Source organism: Volvox carteri (genome assembly GCF_000143455.1).
Source record: "Volvox carteri f. nagariensis unplaced genomic scaffold VOLCAscaffold_30, whole genome shotgun sequence".
Classification (NCBI taxonomy): Eukaryota; Viridiplantae; Chlorophyta; class Chlorophyceae; order Chlamydomonadales; family Volvocaceae; genus Volvox; species Volvox carteri.
In genome coordinates, this window is record NW_003307573.1 from 29,871 (window position 1) to 48,644 (window position 18,774).

General features: G+C 50.8%; 2 protein-coding genes across 2 annotated transcripts in view; one reads left to right on the forward strand and one right to left on the reverse strand.

Annotated features, from left to right (window-relative positions):
- Positions 1–11,289: 11,289 nt before the first annotated feature.
- On the forward strand, positions 11,290–12,654 carry VOLCADRAFT_93138 (uncharacterized protein; the record flags this gene model as incomplete). The annotated part of the gene is made up of 3 exons (XM_002952432.1): positions 11,290–11,353; positions 11,517–11,681; positions 12,545–12,654. 3 exons carry the CDS (start codon positions 11,290–11,292, stop codon positions 12,652–12,654), a joined length of 339 nt encoding a protein of 112 aa, XP_002952478.1.
- Positions 12,655–15,043: 2,389 nt separating this feature from the next.
- Positions 15,044–18,774, reverse strand: part of VOLCADRAFT_93139 (uncharacterized protein) — a gene marked incomplete at both ends in the record, with an annotated part of 14,212 nt that continues 10,481 nt past the window's right edge. The window contains 2 exons of the mRNA XM_002952505.1: positions 15,044–15,211; positions 15,381–15,506. Of these exons, the coding sequence (XP_002952551.1) occupies positions 15,044–15,211; positions 15,381–15,506 (294 nt within the window). The remainder of the gene's footprint in view (positions 15,212–15,380; positions 15,507–18,774) is intronic.

An 18,774-nucleotide genomic window follows, 5' to 3' on the forward strand; every position in this document is an offset into this window, starting at 1 on the left:
CCTCATAGACCAAGAGGCACGCACTGCGTTGGCGCGTTTTCGTTCATGTGCGCGCTCTTCATGCACATGCATAGATAGTTCTGGCACTGTTTGTGAACAAAAAGTAAATCCGACCAAGCAAAGGCCCAAAGCAAGCAACCGCATAGCAAATCAAAGGCCGTCACCCGCCACTGCAAACCACAGCACACTAGGACTCTACCGGTTCATCATGCTTGACCTTCTTACGGCCCCTCATATCTATTCTATGATCGATAATACTAAGTTCTGCACACTACGGAGCAATCTGGCAGCAATGGACGTTTTTGGCTGGAGGAATGAAAATGTACGGATCGGCCTCAATTTGTTCCTTATTTCCAAAGGCCAAAATGGCCTCTTTATTCCTTAAAAGGAATATATTACTTAAAAAAAAACACTGCCTGCACAGCGGTGGAAGCCCGCAGAAGCATGCGGGTTTGGGTTTGAGAACTAAGTTTAGCAAGTTGACGGGCCTCGTCATCACAGAACTTTGTTACCTGCTTCTATCTGTTATTCTGACATGTATGCTAGCTATTTACCGCCGTCAAGGGTTGCGGTCCGATGCTGCTGCATGATAACTAACGTAATCTTTTATTGTTCTTTGCCCCTCTATTTGTTTTCAATGCAGATGTATTTTAGCTCTTGAGTGTCAAGGAGGCAGAGCAGTGTCTTGAAGCTGTTTCAAGCAGCAGCCGGACCCCATGACCAATGGATGTCGAGCGCTGGACCAGATGACCTAGCAGCAAATCAGAAAGTGAGTTCCTGTCAAAATTTGTGTTGGTTTCATGTCAGGGTTACAAATAGGCTGGTTGGGTGCTCACCAAGAATGCATGGTTTTGCGACATCGTGTTAATTGTGTGCTTCAGTATAGCAACCTGTCCATTTTTACTCCACTAAGCCTATATGTCTATAACTAACTGACTGACACATGTCCCGCTGCTGTTGCAGTCAACCACCTTGGACATGGTGAAGCAGTGGGCGACAGATGTGGGCGGTGGAGATTGCAACAGCCATGATGACAGCAAAGGCCACCTCAAAGCGCAGCCGTTCTGGACCTGATGTCGTCTTGACTGAAGCGGATCATGGAAACAAAGGCGAAGGGGAAGGGGGGCAAGAAACGACGGTGGTAATGGATGCACGTTTATTTTGGGGTGGATGCACATGCAATGTGATGGACAGCTGCATTGTCTTCTTTTGTGGAGGTGCCTTTTCTTAGGGCTGAAGGCACGTTCGTATCACATGGTGGACAGGGTCTTGAGACGGCTTGGCTTATAAGCAAATCCGTATTAAGACACTGTTCATCATGTGATAAGAACACGCCTTCCTAGTTAGGATTGGAGGCGCGTCCATATGGCGCGATGGACATTATGAAAAAGCTTAATTTGGGTCTGAAAGGGGCCTTCATATCACGTGATGTATATGTTTCATTTTATGGAGACGGCTTCTTTTTGGACTGAAAGGGGCCTTCATATCACGTGATGTACATGTTTCATTTTATGGAGACGGCTTCTTTTTGGACTGAAAGGGCCCTTCATATCACGTGATGGACATGGGCTCGTTTTATGGAGACCACCTTCATTTTGGACAGAAGGGGTATTCAAAGCGTAAGGGACGTTCATTCTGAGCTACCTTCATTATGTAATGAAGTGGTCCTCATTCTAAATTGATCCGGTGCCCTCGATTTGGTGTTGAATGAAGGGTCCTTCATGAAGGTATGAAGGGTCTTCATGAAGGTATGAAATGAGTGTGAATCGCATATAGAATGAAGGCTCCAGGTTCCCAGAGTGACACCAAGCGTGTGCTGCACAAGTTTTGCATATTTCTGAAAAGGCTTACCGTCACGGTCGGTCGCACATTCTCCTGAAAACTCAGCGGAAAGGCCGCGGATAAACCAGAAAATCCGATCAACCTCCCTTAAGTCAGGAATTGGTGCTATAAGTGCCTCGAAACGACTATGGTACGCGGCTACCGTTTCGTTTGCCCGCATCTGATGCTGCCCTGCAGCAAGCTTTTCTAGCGCTTCTAGTTCGCGCGTTTGAATCTGCGGGGCAAAACGAATTAATAGCGTCTCCAAGAGCGTTAGCTAAAAATAAGCAAGTGATACTGTCATGATTTCCGCCCCGCACGAAATCAAAATACTTCCGGACATTGCGGATGAAGGCGCGGACTCGTGGCGCAACTTCCCGCGATAATTCACTAAGCTTAATATCTGCAGGAATACTAAGCCTAGGTACCGGAATATTAATTCTGATCATCTCATCACTAACCCCAGCGGGCAAGCCGCGCTCAGTAGCGACGCCGGCGGCGGCGGTCCATCGCCGGCGGTCGTCCGGGTGGTGCGACCCGTGATGTGTTCCACTGCAGGAATCGGAACATCGGATGAGGGATTATTCATATTTATCAATTGGTTACTGTTATTTAGGGCAATAGGCGGCGGCGGGACAGTTCCATTGGTCATATCGATAGCGGAGGGCAATCCCCAACGACTTCGCCTAGACTGCTCCATTTCCAACTATCCTGACCCAGATCAGGCAGACCGCGTACCCAAGTAAAGAGAACTGTCAATTTTTCTGGAAGTCTGTTCTAGCACCGAACGGGTGCTACGAAGCTCTTGACAGAGCCTCCGGCAAAGGGCAGGGACCACCGAAGGAACCGGCGGTTCGGAGCCTGCAGCAACTTTACTGCTAGTAACACAAAATCCTAGAAAAAGTCAGCAAACAGATTTGCTAAAGTAGTTTACAGACCGGACGCAGCGACTTCGCGGACAGCATCGCCAAGAGCGTCGACGATTGTAGCCAAAGGTCCGGTGATGTCATCGACCTCCATCCATGCGCCGGTAGAAGTGGGGATCTTGATGGCAAAAGGGGGATCTTGAAATTTTCAGAAATGCGAGAGGCCCCGGGAGGAACCGTCTCGATACCAGACTTGTTATATCTTACTAAACCACAACTGGATGGTGGCGTCGGAAGACACCAATTGGAAGAGTTTCGCCCGCTTAAATAACGGAGGGTGCGGCCATCCCATGAATCGTACAGCCAGTTCCGAAAAGGCGCGGTCCAGTCCGGAATGGCGTACCGTTGATCCATGCTTCCAATCGATGACGGGGCTCTGCGAGCCAGGGACCAGCGTCCCAGTCGTAGCCTGTGCTACAACCCCCGCCCATACTTCTGCAAGTATGGACTTCCGCCTGAGGTGGCGTTTACTTGTAGGCATCCATGGCAGCATCCCGCTCGCCGTCTGACCCAGAGGTCAGAGCCATAAAAGATCTGACAGAAAAACGGCAAAATAGGCAGTTGGAATTCAGTTAGTTCCAGCGAATTTGTCCAGCAACCGCGCCAAGCGAGAAAGGAAAAATTAGACAGAAAAATGTATCAGTTTGGGACCAGATTTAAGAAGCGGAATACAACACGGCGCCCCAGCTATGGATAGAGCTGGTTTTGCCACTCCTGCATTGTCAACCGATGTGCTTGAAGCCCGACTTTGGCCAGCTTTTGCGTCAATCGGCGTTCTGAGTCGGACCCATTTACGAACATTGCAGGCACCGTTGCTTCGGTTGCGTTGGCTTCTTACGAATTCAAAAGTTTCACCAATATTTTCGGGTGTCTCGAACAATAAAAAGACGAACATTTCCTGTCACTATGGTAATCGCACCTCATTCGACTCACCGTGCGAGTACCATTTATCAAAATCTCATCACAACATAGACTGCGGCACCCTCAAACGCACCCACTACAGACTAACACAATTCCTCTTTTGGGCAAGCCGACCTTACGCGTAGCATGTGGTTTAATAGTTCTTAACGGAATTCTTTGCATATGCTAAGTGCAAAGCTGGGATGTGGGCGACTGGCTGTTTGAGGGCATTGCTTCAATGCAAAGAAGCAAGCGCAGAAGTGCCCCTGACTGACTGACACTACCATAATTGAAGCCTTTAAGGTTCAGGCTGCAAGAAGGCATGCAGTATCAACATTCCTCGATTCACTTCGCAGCCCCTTTACCTCATGCAAATGTGCATCAGCGGCTGCATGCACGTTGTTCACTAGGCGGGAGCAACAGGATTGAGGAGCATTAATTACTTCATACATCAGACCGATCAGGGAATACGCGCAGAAACGGTGAGGCGTGTCGTCAACCACCCCCAAAGTCTCGCCATCAGCAGACATACACAAAGGTGCTGAATTGCCATGCATACCAAGCCCAGCCACGCTAATAGGTGCCATCACAAACAAACATCTTGAACACACGTACATATAGTCACTGCTGCATCGCTGCTGGGCAGATCCATCTGCATCCTCTCATTTTCTTGTAATAGAACAAAGCGTGTGGAACATGTCGTTCCCCGCCGGCCAATCTACATCGACGTACCCGCGGATCGAGCCCGACTGGAGGTGGGCAGGAAAGGCATTCGAGTGTCCAGAAGAGGCAAATTGGCCCCAGCTCAGCAAGGACCGTCCCTATCTATTACACACAAAAATACTGACGTCAATACCAAGGTCGTATAATCGTCAAGGACTTCACAATAATCCGTTGTTTGTGTCAACAGATACCGGTTTCTGCTGGCAAAACAAGCAGCTTATCGAGGAACACAGCTGGCGTATTGCAAGCAAGACGAACAACGCACAAGCAATTTGGCGCTTAAATTGATTCATTTGTGTCCACTGGGACCGTACGATGCGAGCTCGTGAAGCTTATAACCATCCCAGCAGGCGCATACGAATGAAACCCGAAGAATAATATAAACTGCTATCAATAATGCGAGCTTGCGTTAAGTAAGCTGGGTTAGTTGCGCGTAAGGCCCAATGCGTGACTGTTAGTCTAACTGTCTCGCAACGGCTCGTGTCCTCAGGGCCGTCATTTACAGGGTCCTTGTCTCCACATGGGCCCCCGGTTCTTCGCCATCCCTCCGCCTTCCGTCAAACCTTTTGCATTTCTATCATTTATTTATATAGAATATGTTATATTGCGAAACAGAACGTGCAAACCTGACGTCCAGGGTGAGAATTTTAAAAAGGGTCGCTAACAAACGTCCACGTGGAGACACCCTGTTATACGCGCGTTTGGCTGGTTAGCTTATCTTGTTTTTGTTGTTCAGCGCGTGATTAGGCCCGTCTTCTTCGAGCCTTCCTGTGTATCATTATCTGTAACAGAAAATGGCATTTACCTATGGAGCAACAACTAACATGCCAAGCACGCCAGAGGCAAGTCCTGGTTTCAGCGTACCCTGGACGACTACTGTCCGTACGTCCATCGCAAAGTCGCAATCAATAGATTTTCCTAGAAAGTCGATTCGTATAATTCTTTCAACATTGATTAGTAACTAGGTAAAGACTAGGAATGCTATTAGAAAGCGAGTGGAAGTATTCGTGCATGATAGTGATGACTGAAGAGCGGGAAGGGGCAAATCCAACTTATCGTAGCCCAGCAGCAGGTGCAGCAGCATGAACACATAACGGATATACTTAACAGAGGAACATCAGGATCCCACCAAATTTCCCCGTGCCGGATTCCCGATGGACGGCAGCTCGTCCTCGAGTGCGCGTCGTCAAGCATCCAAAACCAGCAACAGCAAAGTATAGTGTAATTACTGCATAAAAATATACATGCGAACTGAAAGGAACTGGCTCAAATTGTCGACTTAAGGAAGCATTGGGTAATAACTTGCGCGGTCTGCAAGGCCCGGCATCGGCCGCTGGCTGAGAGATACCTCGGGAAAGAGCGCAGGGTCATTATCAATCCAGGGAAGGATGCAGGCGATGCTGAATACTGGGTGGATACGGCCGAGGGTGGAGGTAGTTGGAAGCAATAGGCGACAGGGGAGATGACTGCGCCGATGGTAAAGGGACCGATGTAGTGGGGACAGAGCTTGGCAGAGGGTTAGTCGGGTAAGGTGAGGTTCGTGGTGAAGAGGCAGACACGGTCACCAACTTGGAATGTACATGTTACATGGTTGTGGGTGCGTTCCCCGTACCTGCAAACCACCCTAGTACGAGCCGAGGGCGCCCCCCGGGCTCAAGGGCTGCCAAATCGCCTATAAGCACCATCCTACCTCGCACTTCCAACGAGACAAGTGATGAAGTATACTAACGACCAAAGGGAATGATAGAGTTGCGGTGAGACCATATACGTTCCAGCATCCTTGCCAGGCGTTCAGGTTCCCACTTCATAGCGTCCTTCATATGTTCGAAGCGTGGAAAGCCCATATCAGATCTGGTTTCGTCGTAAACCGGACAGTCCAGCAAAATGTGTTTCTCATCCTCGATGTGGCTATCAGTGCCGCAGCAAGGGCATACTCGCTCAAACCTAGGTATATAACACCGTCCCTTACACACTCTGTTAGCTGCCAGTGCCCAACAGCAAAGCCTAAACTGCATAAGCTTGCGATTCGCCGAACGTGGGATAAACATTGTGATGTGCAGGAGCACCTCCTTCCTGCCCGCTTGCTCGGCCGCCAGCCCCATCCAATGCTTATACTTCGCCATGTGGATTCCTGGTTGCTTGCCATCTGACGGATACACGTCAGGCTGGACATCTAAACGCGTATGCTTCCAACCACTCATTAATCGGTCCTTGAACTCCAAAATCACACCTTCTGGCATTGGCCTGTTCATCAGCCACTCCACTCGTTCATCTACCTCGTGTAGCCCTTGCGGGGCCTCTTTCCATACATCGTGCCCCAAAAAACATAGAAAACGGAGGAGTAGTGTCCCCCATCCGGCCCCTTCGGGGTTGGAGAGGGATTCTGCGACCTCCTGTCGCAAAACTTGGTATGCCACAGACCCACGCTGTAAACGGACATGGTTCCAAAACCTCACAACCTGCTTGAGAACGTGGTAGTGTAGGGGTAGCTGCGATAGCTCTGCGAACAGGAGGCGGTGTGTTGGTCTGGCAGCTCCTACAATTTGCCGCATGAAAGATATCTGAAGCTGCACTGCCCTGTCCTTTAGGCATGCCTCGAAGGGCCCCTCTGCAAGGTTATTTGCATCACTCCGCTTCCTGAGCCTGTCCGAGACCTCAGCTAGCATAAACGGCCCCCACGCTTGACAACCATACAACAGTATTGCTCGTACCTGCGTATCAAAACACCTCATCCTCACATCTGGGGCGAACAACTTTAGCTTATCTAATTTTGCACTCAACGCAAACATAGCTGCTCTAGCTGTGTCATACAACTGCTGACGGCAGGCCCAGAACTGCCGTTCCAGCCCATACACTAACCCCAGATATCGTGCACTATCCTTGGCCGGTATGGCCTCTCCAGCCAGCCTGAGCTCATCACACGATGCTTGGACAGCACTTCTAGTATCGCTGTCGCTTGCAAAAACGAGGCGTTCACATTTTGACACATTTGGGCGCATCCTAAAATCATCACAGAACATGTCCACAATGTTGAGCAACTCCCCCATGCGTCCCGGTGTTGTTGCCAGAAGGCTAACGTCGTCGGCATAGAGGAGGATGGACACTCGCTCATTTCCAACCTCCGGTGCATCCTCTGGCCGTGCCCCGGTATTAATACCGTCGTGCATATCGATGACGTCCATGAGAGTTTCAATATAGAGCCCAAACAGCTCAGTTGATAGTGGACAGCCTTGTTTCACACCCTGTTTTGACTCAAATTCACCTCCAGCCTTGCCATTCATCTTGATGACCATCGTAACCTTATCATACGCCCGCATCAGCGACCGCAGCATGGACCCTTCAACCCCTCTCTCTTGCAAGCGAAGCCACATTATCTCCCGCGGCACCTTGTCAAACGCCTTCCCAAAGTCAATTTGCACGATGATTAACAGCCGCTGTCCCGGTTGGCTGTGCCTAGTAGTAAGGTACTGCTTGGCAAAGAGATGATGTATAGTACCGAAACCTCTTCTGAAACCCGCTTGGCCTCGATGCCTAAGTGAGAGCGTCTCCCCTGTGCGAGCGAGCCTATCCAGGAGGACCAGCGCGTAACATTTCGCCAAGGCGCCCCCTACTGCTATGCCCCGGTAGTTACTCGGCATGCTGGGGTCCCCCTTCTTGTAAATAGGGGTGAGGACGGTAGTTGTAAACTGCCGTGGGAAGTCCCCAGTCGCCCTGATATGTTCCAGAAGCACGTGCAGTACCGGAACAAGCTGATTCACTTCCCCCCGTCGCCTGCCCCTACCATTACCCGACGTGGAGCCTTCTTCCTCTCGGGGCAAACGCGCATAGCGGTAACATTCCGACGGCGCTACTTCCAAACCTGGTGCCTTACTGTTAGGCAGCCGGTCAACAGCACGTGCGACTTCCTCCAGCGTGAGGGGGGGGTCTAGGATTTCTGCTGCCTTCGCAGTCCTGCCCAAAACCGAGTGGGATGACCGCCATTCCTGCCCCTCTAGGAACTGCCCAAAGTTAATGAAGTTCAAAAGCCGGTTCGCACCATCAGGCCCTGTCTCCCCTACACCTGCATTTAAGAGCCCAGCAAAGTGTTCCCTGAAGACCTCAATATCGTCTATCACACATCACTCCCTCAACTTCCCTCCTAAAGCCCGCCACAAAGCTCGTTGGTCTTGCCGACATTTGGCCACAAAATCTCTCATCCTGTCCTCCTCATATGCCGCCTTTGTGTGTCTTTTTGCCCGGTTATAATCCGTCCACGCATGGCGGAAAGCCTCCCATTCCCGGTTCCACTAAACCGTATTCCCACCTGCCGTCATGCCGGTAGGTCGGTGGGTATCGAAGGCCCTCACCAGGACTTTGTACAGGGCACCTCCAATGCGTTCGACAGCTTGTGTGGTGTTGCAAACTCCCCTCTGCAGGTCCTCGGCCACTTGGCTTAAGGCATTCATAATAGGGGACCCCCCCTCAAAATATTCCGCGTAATCCTGGTATCATGCAATATCAAACTCCACCCGGGCTTTTCGGCCTTTACCGTCCCTACAGCTGCTTTCGTCATCCACTGTAACATTAAGAACAAGCATCAAAGGACAGTGGTCGGTGGGCTCCCATCCATCCAACTCGATCAGGTTTCCTACCCTCAGAAAGGTGGCGTACTGCTGAAGCACACGCGGAGTCGCTATGAATAAATCGATCATGATCATACTACCGCCTGCCTCCCCCTTAGGGAAAGTTAGGCGGCCTTCTGGGTCCCCTCTCATCCGGCTGTTCATCACGAGCAGTCCCTCGGATCTGCAGAGCGCCCCAAGCTGGGCATCAAAGAAATTGCAAACTTGGTCCTGGCACTTTCGATTTCCGAGTCCATCATAATTTTGGTAGTCCCTCAGTCCTTCAAAACCCATGACCTCGCATACGGCCTGCGACTGCTCTAAATCCGGGATGTCGTTCACGTAAGCAGGTAGGTCCATCGGGGTAGCACGGTTCCGCTCATGCTGTGCTCCAGACAGACGTGCGTTAAGGTCCCCAGCTATCAGTACGTCCTCATCGCCAAGCCTGAGTTCCGTTAGTGACTGTTGGATCCTGGTAAAAACGGCTTCTGTTGCTGCAGTGCGCTGTGATACGGTGCCTCCACCATCCGGGTAGACCCTGGACGTCTCTGGTGCGAGGTAGCAGGCTCCCATCAGGAGACTGTTACCTGTGGAAAGGCTAACGCGTGCCCAAATGACCTCGCACCCTGGCAGCTGGTTGTCCTTGCACACTACCGTAATACCCCTCGTGAGTGACTCCCGTACATACAGCGCGACGCCTCCATAATCGGCCCTCAGGAATGTACATGTAAGATTGCGGGGTGGGTGGGTGTGCACACAGATCTTTTAAAAGATCTGCAGGACTCGTCTGTTTATGCCTCCTTAAGGCTCCTGCTGAGAGCTGTATTAGTTATCTATTGAAGTGTATGTGTGGTTGTTACAGTGGGCTCCAGACTTACAAAGTGTAGAGCCAGCTGGCTGCAGCGGGCTAGCGGCTGTGCACTGCACCTGATACCATGAGGGCAGACAAGACTCTCACCTAGACCAGACAACGCAAGTCACCTAGACAGCTAAACAAAATTAATAGTTAATTATGTAGCAATTATTAACAATTAATAATGAAATGTAACAAATCGTGCTCAAGTTGCTTTGCTGAACACGAATTACGCAACGGCACCAGGATTTATACGAGAACCTCAGTAGGTTACGAGGCCTGCTACTGTCCCGAAATATGTCCGTCAGTAAAGCCAGTGAAGCCCGTCAGTAAAATTTTTGATTATTTAAAGGTGACACAGGGTTCCGCCTATAGGTGATCCAACATTTCCCTGACGTCTCGACTGGTGGACAAATCTACTGGCCAAAGAGAGAGCATTCAGCATTGCTGCACCAGTTCCTGTCCGTTGTTTGTAATACAGAACGTCCACCGCGCTTTTCATTTGGCCGCTTGCTTCCGCACAGCCACGCCCACACGGTGTCAGACGTGGGTACCCTTCATGCATAGTCTTCGTGCCGCTTGCGTCCCACGTTTCCTTCCAAAACATATTTACGCTTCATTTCTTAAATTCATTCGTGCTACACACCAATCGGTCAATATCTGCTGCTACTTGGATCAAGGGCTACGTTCAAACAGGTTGAAAGCGCATGAGCCACACCGTATATGATAGACACAGGTTAAAACGTTTCGTGCCGGTTCTGTTGGACAGCGTGTGCAAGTTATTAATGTTTTCTGTCACCATATATCAACTTGCAAGTTATCGAGTCTTTTTGACGATTGACATGTAAACGTCATACGTTTAATTTTAGTTTATCGCGTTGACTAGCGGCTTCTTTGTATATTGGCATGCATGATAATGACAAAGCTCGATTCCATAATTTGGTTTCTAACGTGACTGTGCTCGTAGCCCGTTCATCTAGTGCACACAACGAAAAGGTAAAAACAGGATCCCTTACACAATGCGATGTATTTTTGCTTGGGGATTATGCGGGTCCACGCGAGGCGACACGGCCTCCGCCGTGTTACACAACTTCCCTGCTGCCTGCAGGCGGATGTGGTTATCTTCACCTTCGCGGAGGTTTATTGCCTGAACCAACTTAGTTTTTATATATGTTTATTATAATGTATCCATATGTTCAAAGTATGTATGGTGCCTCATTTTGAAGTCGAACGTGGAATATACATGGAAAAATACGGAGCAGAACGTTAAACGTAGACATCAAGGCGTTCCTTCTGCACATAACATGATGCATTATAAGTTCCGGTTGTTTACCTTGATTAGCAGTCATTCCACCAGGTTATGACTGCTAACTATATCTTTAGACCCTACCCTACCCTACCGCCCATCCAAAAGAATCATACATGGTTCAGCCTCTAAGAATCAAGGCCATCAGTGTCTCTATTAATGGCAGATCTTGTCCTTAAGTGGTGCTGCTTCCTGCTGTCGCTGCTGGCCTGCCTCTCAGCGGGTGAGCCCACCACTGGAGGGCAAAAAGCTAATGGTGCACCTGCGGGTACGTTTCTTCCTGGAAAGGTGTTGCTAACAGCTAATTATTAAAGCTGCATCAGGTCATGCAGCATGCAGTCTAGTTTGCCTTAACGTAAGCTGCTCTACATGCATGTGTTGCTCAGCGAGCCTCGAAACCAGCCACCTCCAGCTGCCATTCATAGTGTCCGCTTTGGATAGCGGTGCTTCCAATGTAGAAAAACTGCGTGTGCAACTTCGACAAGCAGTGGAGGTGTCCTCATATGTCGACCTGCTCTTCACTGCAACTGAGTTTCTTGTACATGCAGATGGTAAGTGGAGTGTGCGGTCGGGGGCTTTGAATGGCTGTTAGGACGGATTGGGGTATGATGTTTTTCAAAGAGCGACAAACCGTTGACGCACAAGATAAATTTAGATTGATGCAGGTCACTTGGCCTTCATGGGTCCAAAGCTTCTACATACAGCAAAGGCCTTGATAGCGTGCTTGATTAACAAAGTAGTCCATGTCAGCAGGTAGGTCATACTGCCCGTTGCATGCAAGAGGGTTCATGCGGGACCTGTCCAGCAGATATCACCCTAGGGTCGAGTAATATGCTTACACGAACATGCATGGTGGGCTGCATATACCTACTTGTCTGGCGGTCCAGCTTACCAAAGGCAGGTGGCCTGCATAAGCTAGATAAGCGTTACACGTATGCCAGGTGAAGCCAAGAGCAAGGGGCCCTTCGTAAGTTAAAAAACCTGGTGGGTATGCTAATGTAAGCAAGCCGGACCAATTGCAATTGGTCCCCCAACCCTAAGCCAAGCTAGCCTGCAGGCGAGGATTCCACCGCATAAGCTAATTTAGCCTGCTAGGGAGGCAGAAATGCCGTGAAGCTCGTTTCGGCTACAGGATGGTTGAGGCATGTTAAGGTGGTCATCACGGCCCCAGGCCCCCAAATGTCGGTTCCCTTTCCGCTGTGGTTACCGCGCCCAATATTTGCGCATCTTTGGAATTACGTGGAATTATTGCTGTATAATAAAGTTACCTATAGTTAGTGCATCGCAGCCGATTGAGCTTCTTGGTATCCGTGATGACCTCGCGCCAGCCTTGGCCGGCTCTCGGCACCTCTGCCCTGCTCATATTACTGCTCTTAAAGTTTGAAAGCATGCTTTGCTTGCCGCTTATCCACAGGAGCTTCGCGCAGCTATACATATTTCCGATTTCCGCATGTCATGTCGTTTTTTCGTACTGTCCATGCTTACTGTTCAGTGCGCAGCTTGCTTCGAGGGAAAGAGGTATAATTTTACACAGATCTCTTATTAAACCACTAGTGTGACGGCGCTTTGAAATTTATGAGCATGGAGGCAGGCCGTTGCATATGAGCAGCTGCCTTCGTGCATGCGCCTGCTGTAGTATAAAACCAGTCGATGGGCGCAATCATCACATACTGACATAAATTTTATCCAGTTTTTCGAGATTACATCTCGAAGCAGACAATACTGGTAAATTATTCGACCTACCTCTGGGAAGGCAGCAAGTTACTAACCAGCAGCAGACTTGCGACGCACCTGAGTCCAGGTGAAAACATCACTGACAATAGTTCCATATTACATAAAATGTCATCTTTTTGGCACGAAAAAAAAGCTGATGCCGTACGTTGGTGGTTACGAGACCCCTAAACTAAAAATGCGAAGCTGCTCCGACGGCAATACAGCAGTAATGAAGCATGTGACCTTATTTACAATATTCATTTCAATGTATATACATGAGAGAAGCGCTTACGGTATCCTTTGCCGATTTCATTGAGATACGACGGGTATGCACGGATTGACGAGGGTACTCTGTAGAGCTACTCTGCTATCAAACTGATGAACATGAAGTGTAAGGGATTTGTGTTCGTTACCGAGTACGTATGGTTTGGCTTTGATCGGTACGACTCTGTGTCGTGCAAGGCTTTGCCAGACTATTTAAGGCATTCCTACACCATTATTTGTAAGCTTAGTATTCTTCTCTTCCTTGTCTCTCAGTCAGCGATTGATGTCGGGCTCTGCAGATCGGGCAAGTTAGGAACTAATGCTTCCTCCAGTCGCCAACTGGAGCCAGTTCCTTTCATATGGTATCGAGTTATGGTTCAATCCTGCATCGGTCCGTATTGGAGCTGTTTTCCCATCGTCACTGCTTTTGCACTTCGCGCCACCGCACGATCGATTGTTTGCCGGCCCGTGTTGCCGGTCGTTCACCCGCATCTCGTAACTACCGGGTTCATCGCCAGGTAATAATTTCCCTTAGTTGCTAGGATGCCGCCCGCCTTGGCCAGAGTATGACAATCTTACAGGGTGTTTCCACTTGAGTGCACACTATCTTCGGTACATTATGGGCTGGTGTGGACTTAGTGTAGCGCTAGTGTGACGGTATTTCCACTAGCTGCACTAAGGAGCACCGAAACCAAAATGTTTTTTTGGATGCTTTAGCGCCAGGTATGAATTGCTGCTAATTGTCAAAGCCTGTAAGGAAAATATGGATCGTAGGCTTTTCCTATTATCCTATTAAACGCGGGCTCCATTACAAACTGGCAGCCTTCTGAGTCTGTCGGTGTTGGGCGTGTGCAAGCCAACGTGGCATTTGCAGGAAGGAAAAAAGATAGCTGCTCAGGTGAAAGGTCTGTGGTCAGAAGGCACAAACCAGCTCCTAAAAGTTCCCCGCCAAATAATTAGTGCTAGGATTGAAAGTTAATGGCAGGTCTGGGGTCCAATTAACTTTGTGACGCGCTAGTGTGGACTTAGTGTACAGGGTGTTTCCACTAGGCCTCCGGCTGTCCGGCTATCATAACTCTGCTGATGAAGGCGAAAGTGCATCAGTTCTACTTTACCCTTCGTTTTGTGGGAGTGAGGCAGTTCTCAAGCCGTACACACCACAGGTTAACTACCGCAGGTTGTGAATTTGGCCTGCAAAGTTGCGCGTTAAAAATTGCGGTCAGGTAGCACAATATGCATCTCCTTGTTAGGTAATGGCTACAGCCGGCTGTGAATGGCTAGAGGGGGCTTTGATTTGTGCTCGCTGGTCTGAAGATGCTGCAGGTCGTACAGAAGCAGTCAAGGTTCCTCATAACGTGTACCTCTGGCAGGAGGCACGTGTCGAGGTAGCACAGTGCCATCTACAGCTTAATTCATTTTAGCATGATATGTGGGCTCATGTTAAGTAGACGCAAGGACAACAACAAAATGGCATATGCATGATGTTGTAAAGGTGTACAGGTGGTGTACAGACGGTGTGCAGAGACCCACCTGCCAGCAGGGATTGAATGCAATCCGGCGGTTCATCCCGCGCTGCCAGTCTGGCCAGTGGCTCCTGTGAATGGCGTCGCTGGCCCCGACCAGTTTCCCACAATACTCTCGATGTATGCGTATGTAGGATCGGGGGTTGTAGCTTGTAGTAGCTCGCCGCTAAAAAGGCCCCTTAAAGTGCCGGCAGAGCACCTCAGCGCGTAATTATAGCCGATCTTTGTGCCGTACTGTATTACAGCTACTGCATAGACCCACCCATGGCTGTAACACGAAAATGGGAAACATTTTGATAGGACGCCTTCACCTTTGCCAAAGGAATAATTGGCGTTCAGAGGTAATTATGCCCATTTCCCCCTAACAATAACAAAGGAAATTTACCGGCAATCGAGGAAGACCTGATCTTTCCTTAATTTCTGTCCTTCTGATAGTTCTGCTCCTTTTCTTCAACGTCGGGGCGGGTACCAGCACCAGCGGTTCTTCTGATAGTTCTGTTCCTTTTCTTCGGACCCCCTAGCTTTGCTGGTCTTAACATGGGCTCCTTGTTAGGAGCGCTTTGCATCCCGCTAAGGCACAGCTGAAGTACCGGCAATGAACGGTTTGAACATAATATCGAGTGAGTAGAAATGATAGAAGATTCATTTGAGTGAGGACTAACCATTAACAACGAACCACCGAGGTGATGGTGATCACTTATCAATATTCGGCATGCTGATCTTGCTGGACTGCAGAAGCGGCGGACTCACTTTTGGCTTATCAGAATACCAGCAGGGAGTTCTCGCAACTTGCGTTGTCGCTGCCAGAGCTATCAACAACACCAGTGATTCGGGGCCTTTGCGAACTGTCATCAGCCCTTCGTTCAATGATGGGGACTATGGATAATCAGGTCAGTCGGTCATCCACCATGGGCTGCCCACGAGCGATTCCATCCCCGGGGCACATTGTGTAACTGCATGATGTGTCATCATGATGCGTCATGGATTTGTCTGGCCTCACCAGTAGGGCTTTCTGAGCGAGCACATCATAATAATGAACAAGTCATGATGAGCAAGGACATTTGTGGACCAACAAGCTCTTTTAAGAAGTATGGGAAAAATTCAATCTTATCTAATACATGCATGTACATATATGCATATCGTCTAGTACAAGATAAACCTTATTTCCGTATAGTTCCTTTAGCTACAACCAGTCCATCCTTATGGTGTGTGGTGTGTGGGGTGTCGGACCACATGAACACCAGTTTGGTGCCGGTGAAACACATCTGCTAAACATACAAGCACCTGGCGATGCCAGTGTTCAATGCGAGTTCAATGAACACCTGATAACACACTGGCCACGTTCCCTCTTTGTCTCTAGGCCTGCCGGCAAGCACTGCTCCAGGGCCTCAGAACCACCTTCCTCTGGGCCCAGGACCACATTGTCATCACAGACCATCCTCCCTGGTCTGTCATGTCTGAAGTCTCCAGCCAGGATCCCGTGGCCGCACTTGCTGAAGCCCTGTCTCAGCCGGACCAACTGAATGACATGATGGTGCTGCTGACTGAAAGGTGTGGCCTGGAAGCTGAGGATTTTGTGGCCCTGATTCCCCGCGTCTTGAGAGCCATGGCAAATCTTCACAACCATCTAAAGCTGCTGGAGCAACTTGCGAGGAAGATGCAGCTGAAATTTGTGGCAGGGCAGCATATGCATGAAGAGGATATGCGTAAGCTGCGTGGAAGGCTGCTTCAGCAAACATCAAAGCGGTCGCCACCACCAGCTGATATATGGAGCTCATTACTGGTTCCACAACCAAAGCCAGGACCATCCAGCCCCAAACGGCTGCTGTCGCCCGCTTCGTCCAGCCTAACCTTGTTGCCAACCATTCCACTACCACCGCCGCCTGATTTGCCCAGCCCATCCTCAACATCGAACATTCCATTACCACCATCGACTGATCCTACCGGGCCGCCCTTGCTACCAAACCCAATAATCTTCGCTGCCGATTATCACCGACTCGCAATAGCGTCACCCTAATACCGCCTTACCCACAAATACCAACATCGACATCACCACCACCGGCAACACCTACCACCACCTTCTCAACCATCTAACCCACCACCAGCATTACCATCACCAGCGGTGCCGCCCTACATCAACACCTTCTCAACCATCTACCCACCACCATCTTACCCACCACCAGCGGAGCCGCCCTACACACCACCTTCTCAACCATCTAACCCACCACCATCATACCCACCACCAGCGGAGCCGCCCTACACTCCACCTTCTCAACCATCCTACCCACCACCAGCATACCCAACACCAGCGGAGCCGCCCTACACACCACCTTCTCAACCATCTAACCCACCACCATCTTACCCACCGCCAGCGGAGCCGCCCTACCCACCACCTTCTCAATAATCTATCGCAGCCGATTATCACCGACTCGCAATAGCGTCACCACTAATACCGCCTTACCCACAAATACCAACATCGACATCACCACCACCGGCCACCCTACCACCACCTTCTCAACCATCTAACCCACCACCAGCATTACCATCACCAGCGGTGCCGCCCTACACACCACCTTCTCAACCATCTACCCACCACCATCTTACCCACCACCAGCGGAGCCGCCCTACACACCACCTTCTCAACCATCTAACCCACCACCAGCATACCCACCACCAGCGGAGCCGCCCTACACACCACCTTCTCAACCATCCTACCCACCACCAGCATACCCACCACCAGCGGAGCCGCCCTACACACCACCTTCTCAACCATCTAACCCACCACCATCTTACCCACCGCCAGCGGAGCCGCCCTACCCACCACCTTCTCAACCATCTAACCCACCACCAGCATACCCACCACCAGCGGAGCCGCCCTACACACCACCTTCTCAACCATCTAACCCACCACCATCTTACCCACCACCAGCGGAGCCGCCCTACACACCACCTTCTCAACCATCCTACCCACCACCATCATACCCACCACCAGCGGTGCCGCCCTACACACCACCTTCTCAACCATCTAACCCACCACCATCTTACCCACCGCCAGCGGTGCCGCCCTACCCACCACCTTCTCAACCATCTAACCCACCACCATCTTACCCACCGCCAGCGGAGCCGCCCTACACACCACCTTCTCAACCATCTAACCCACCACCATCTTACCCACCGCCAGCGGTGCCGCCCTACACACCACCTTCTCACCCATCTAACCCACCACCATCTTACCCACCGCCAGCGGTGCCGCCCTACACACCACCTTCTCACCCATCTAACCCACCACCATCGTACCCACCGCCAGCGGTGCCGCCCTACGCACCACCTTCTCAACCATCTAACCCACCACCATCTTACCCACCGCCAGCGGAGCCGCCCTACACACCACCTTCTCAACCATCTAACCCACCACCATCTTACCCACCGCCAGCGGTGCCGCCCTACACACCACCTTCTCAACCATCTAACCCACCACCATCTTACCCACCGCCAGCGGTGCCGCCCTACTCACCACCTTCTCAACCATCTAACCCACCACCATCTTACCCACCGCCAGCGGTGCCGCCCTACACACCACCTTCTCAACCATCTAACCCACCACCATCTTACCCACCGCCAGCGGTGCCGCCCTACACACCACCTTCTCAACCATCTAACCCACCACCATCTTACCCACCGCCAGCGGTGCCGCCCTACACACCACCTTCTCACCCATCTAACCCACCACCATCTTACCCACCGCCAGCGGTGCCGCCCTACGCACCACCTTCTCAACCATCTAACCCACCACCATCTTACCCACCGCCAGCGGAGCCGCCCTACACACCACCTTCTCAACCATCTAACCCACCACCATCTTACCCACCGCCAGCGGTCACGCCCTACACACCACCTTCTCAACCATCTAAACCACCACCATCTTACCCACCGCCAGCGGTGCCGCCCTACTCACCACCTTCTCAACCATCTAAACCCACCACCATCTTACCCACCGCCAGCGGTGCCGCCCTACACACCACCTTCCCAACCATCTAACCCACCACCATCTTACCCCCCGCCAGCGGTGCCGCCCTACACACCACCTTCTCAACCATCTAACCCACCACCATCTTACCCACCGCCAGCTGTGCCGTCCCCCCAC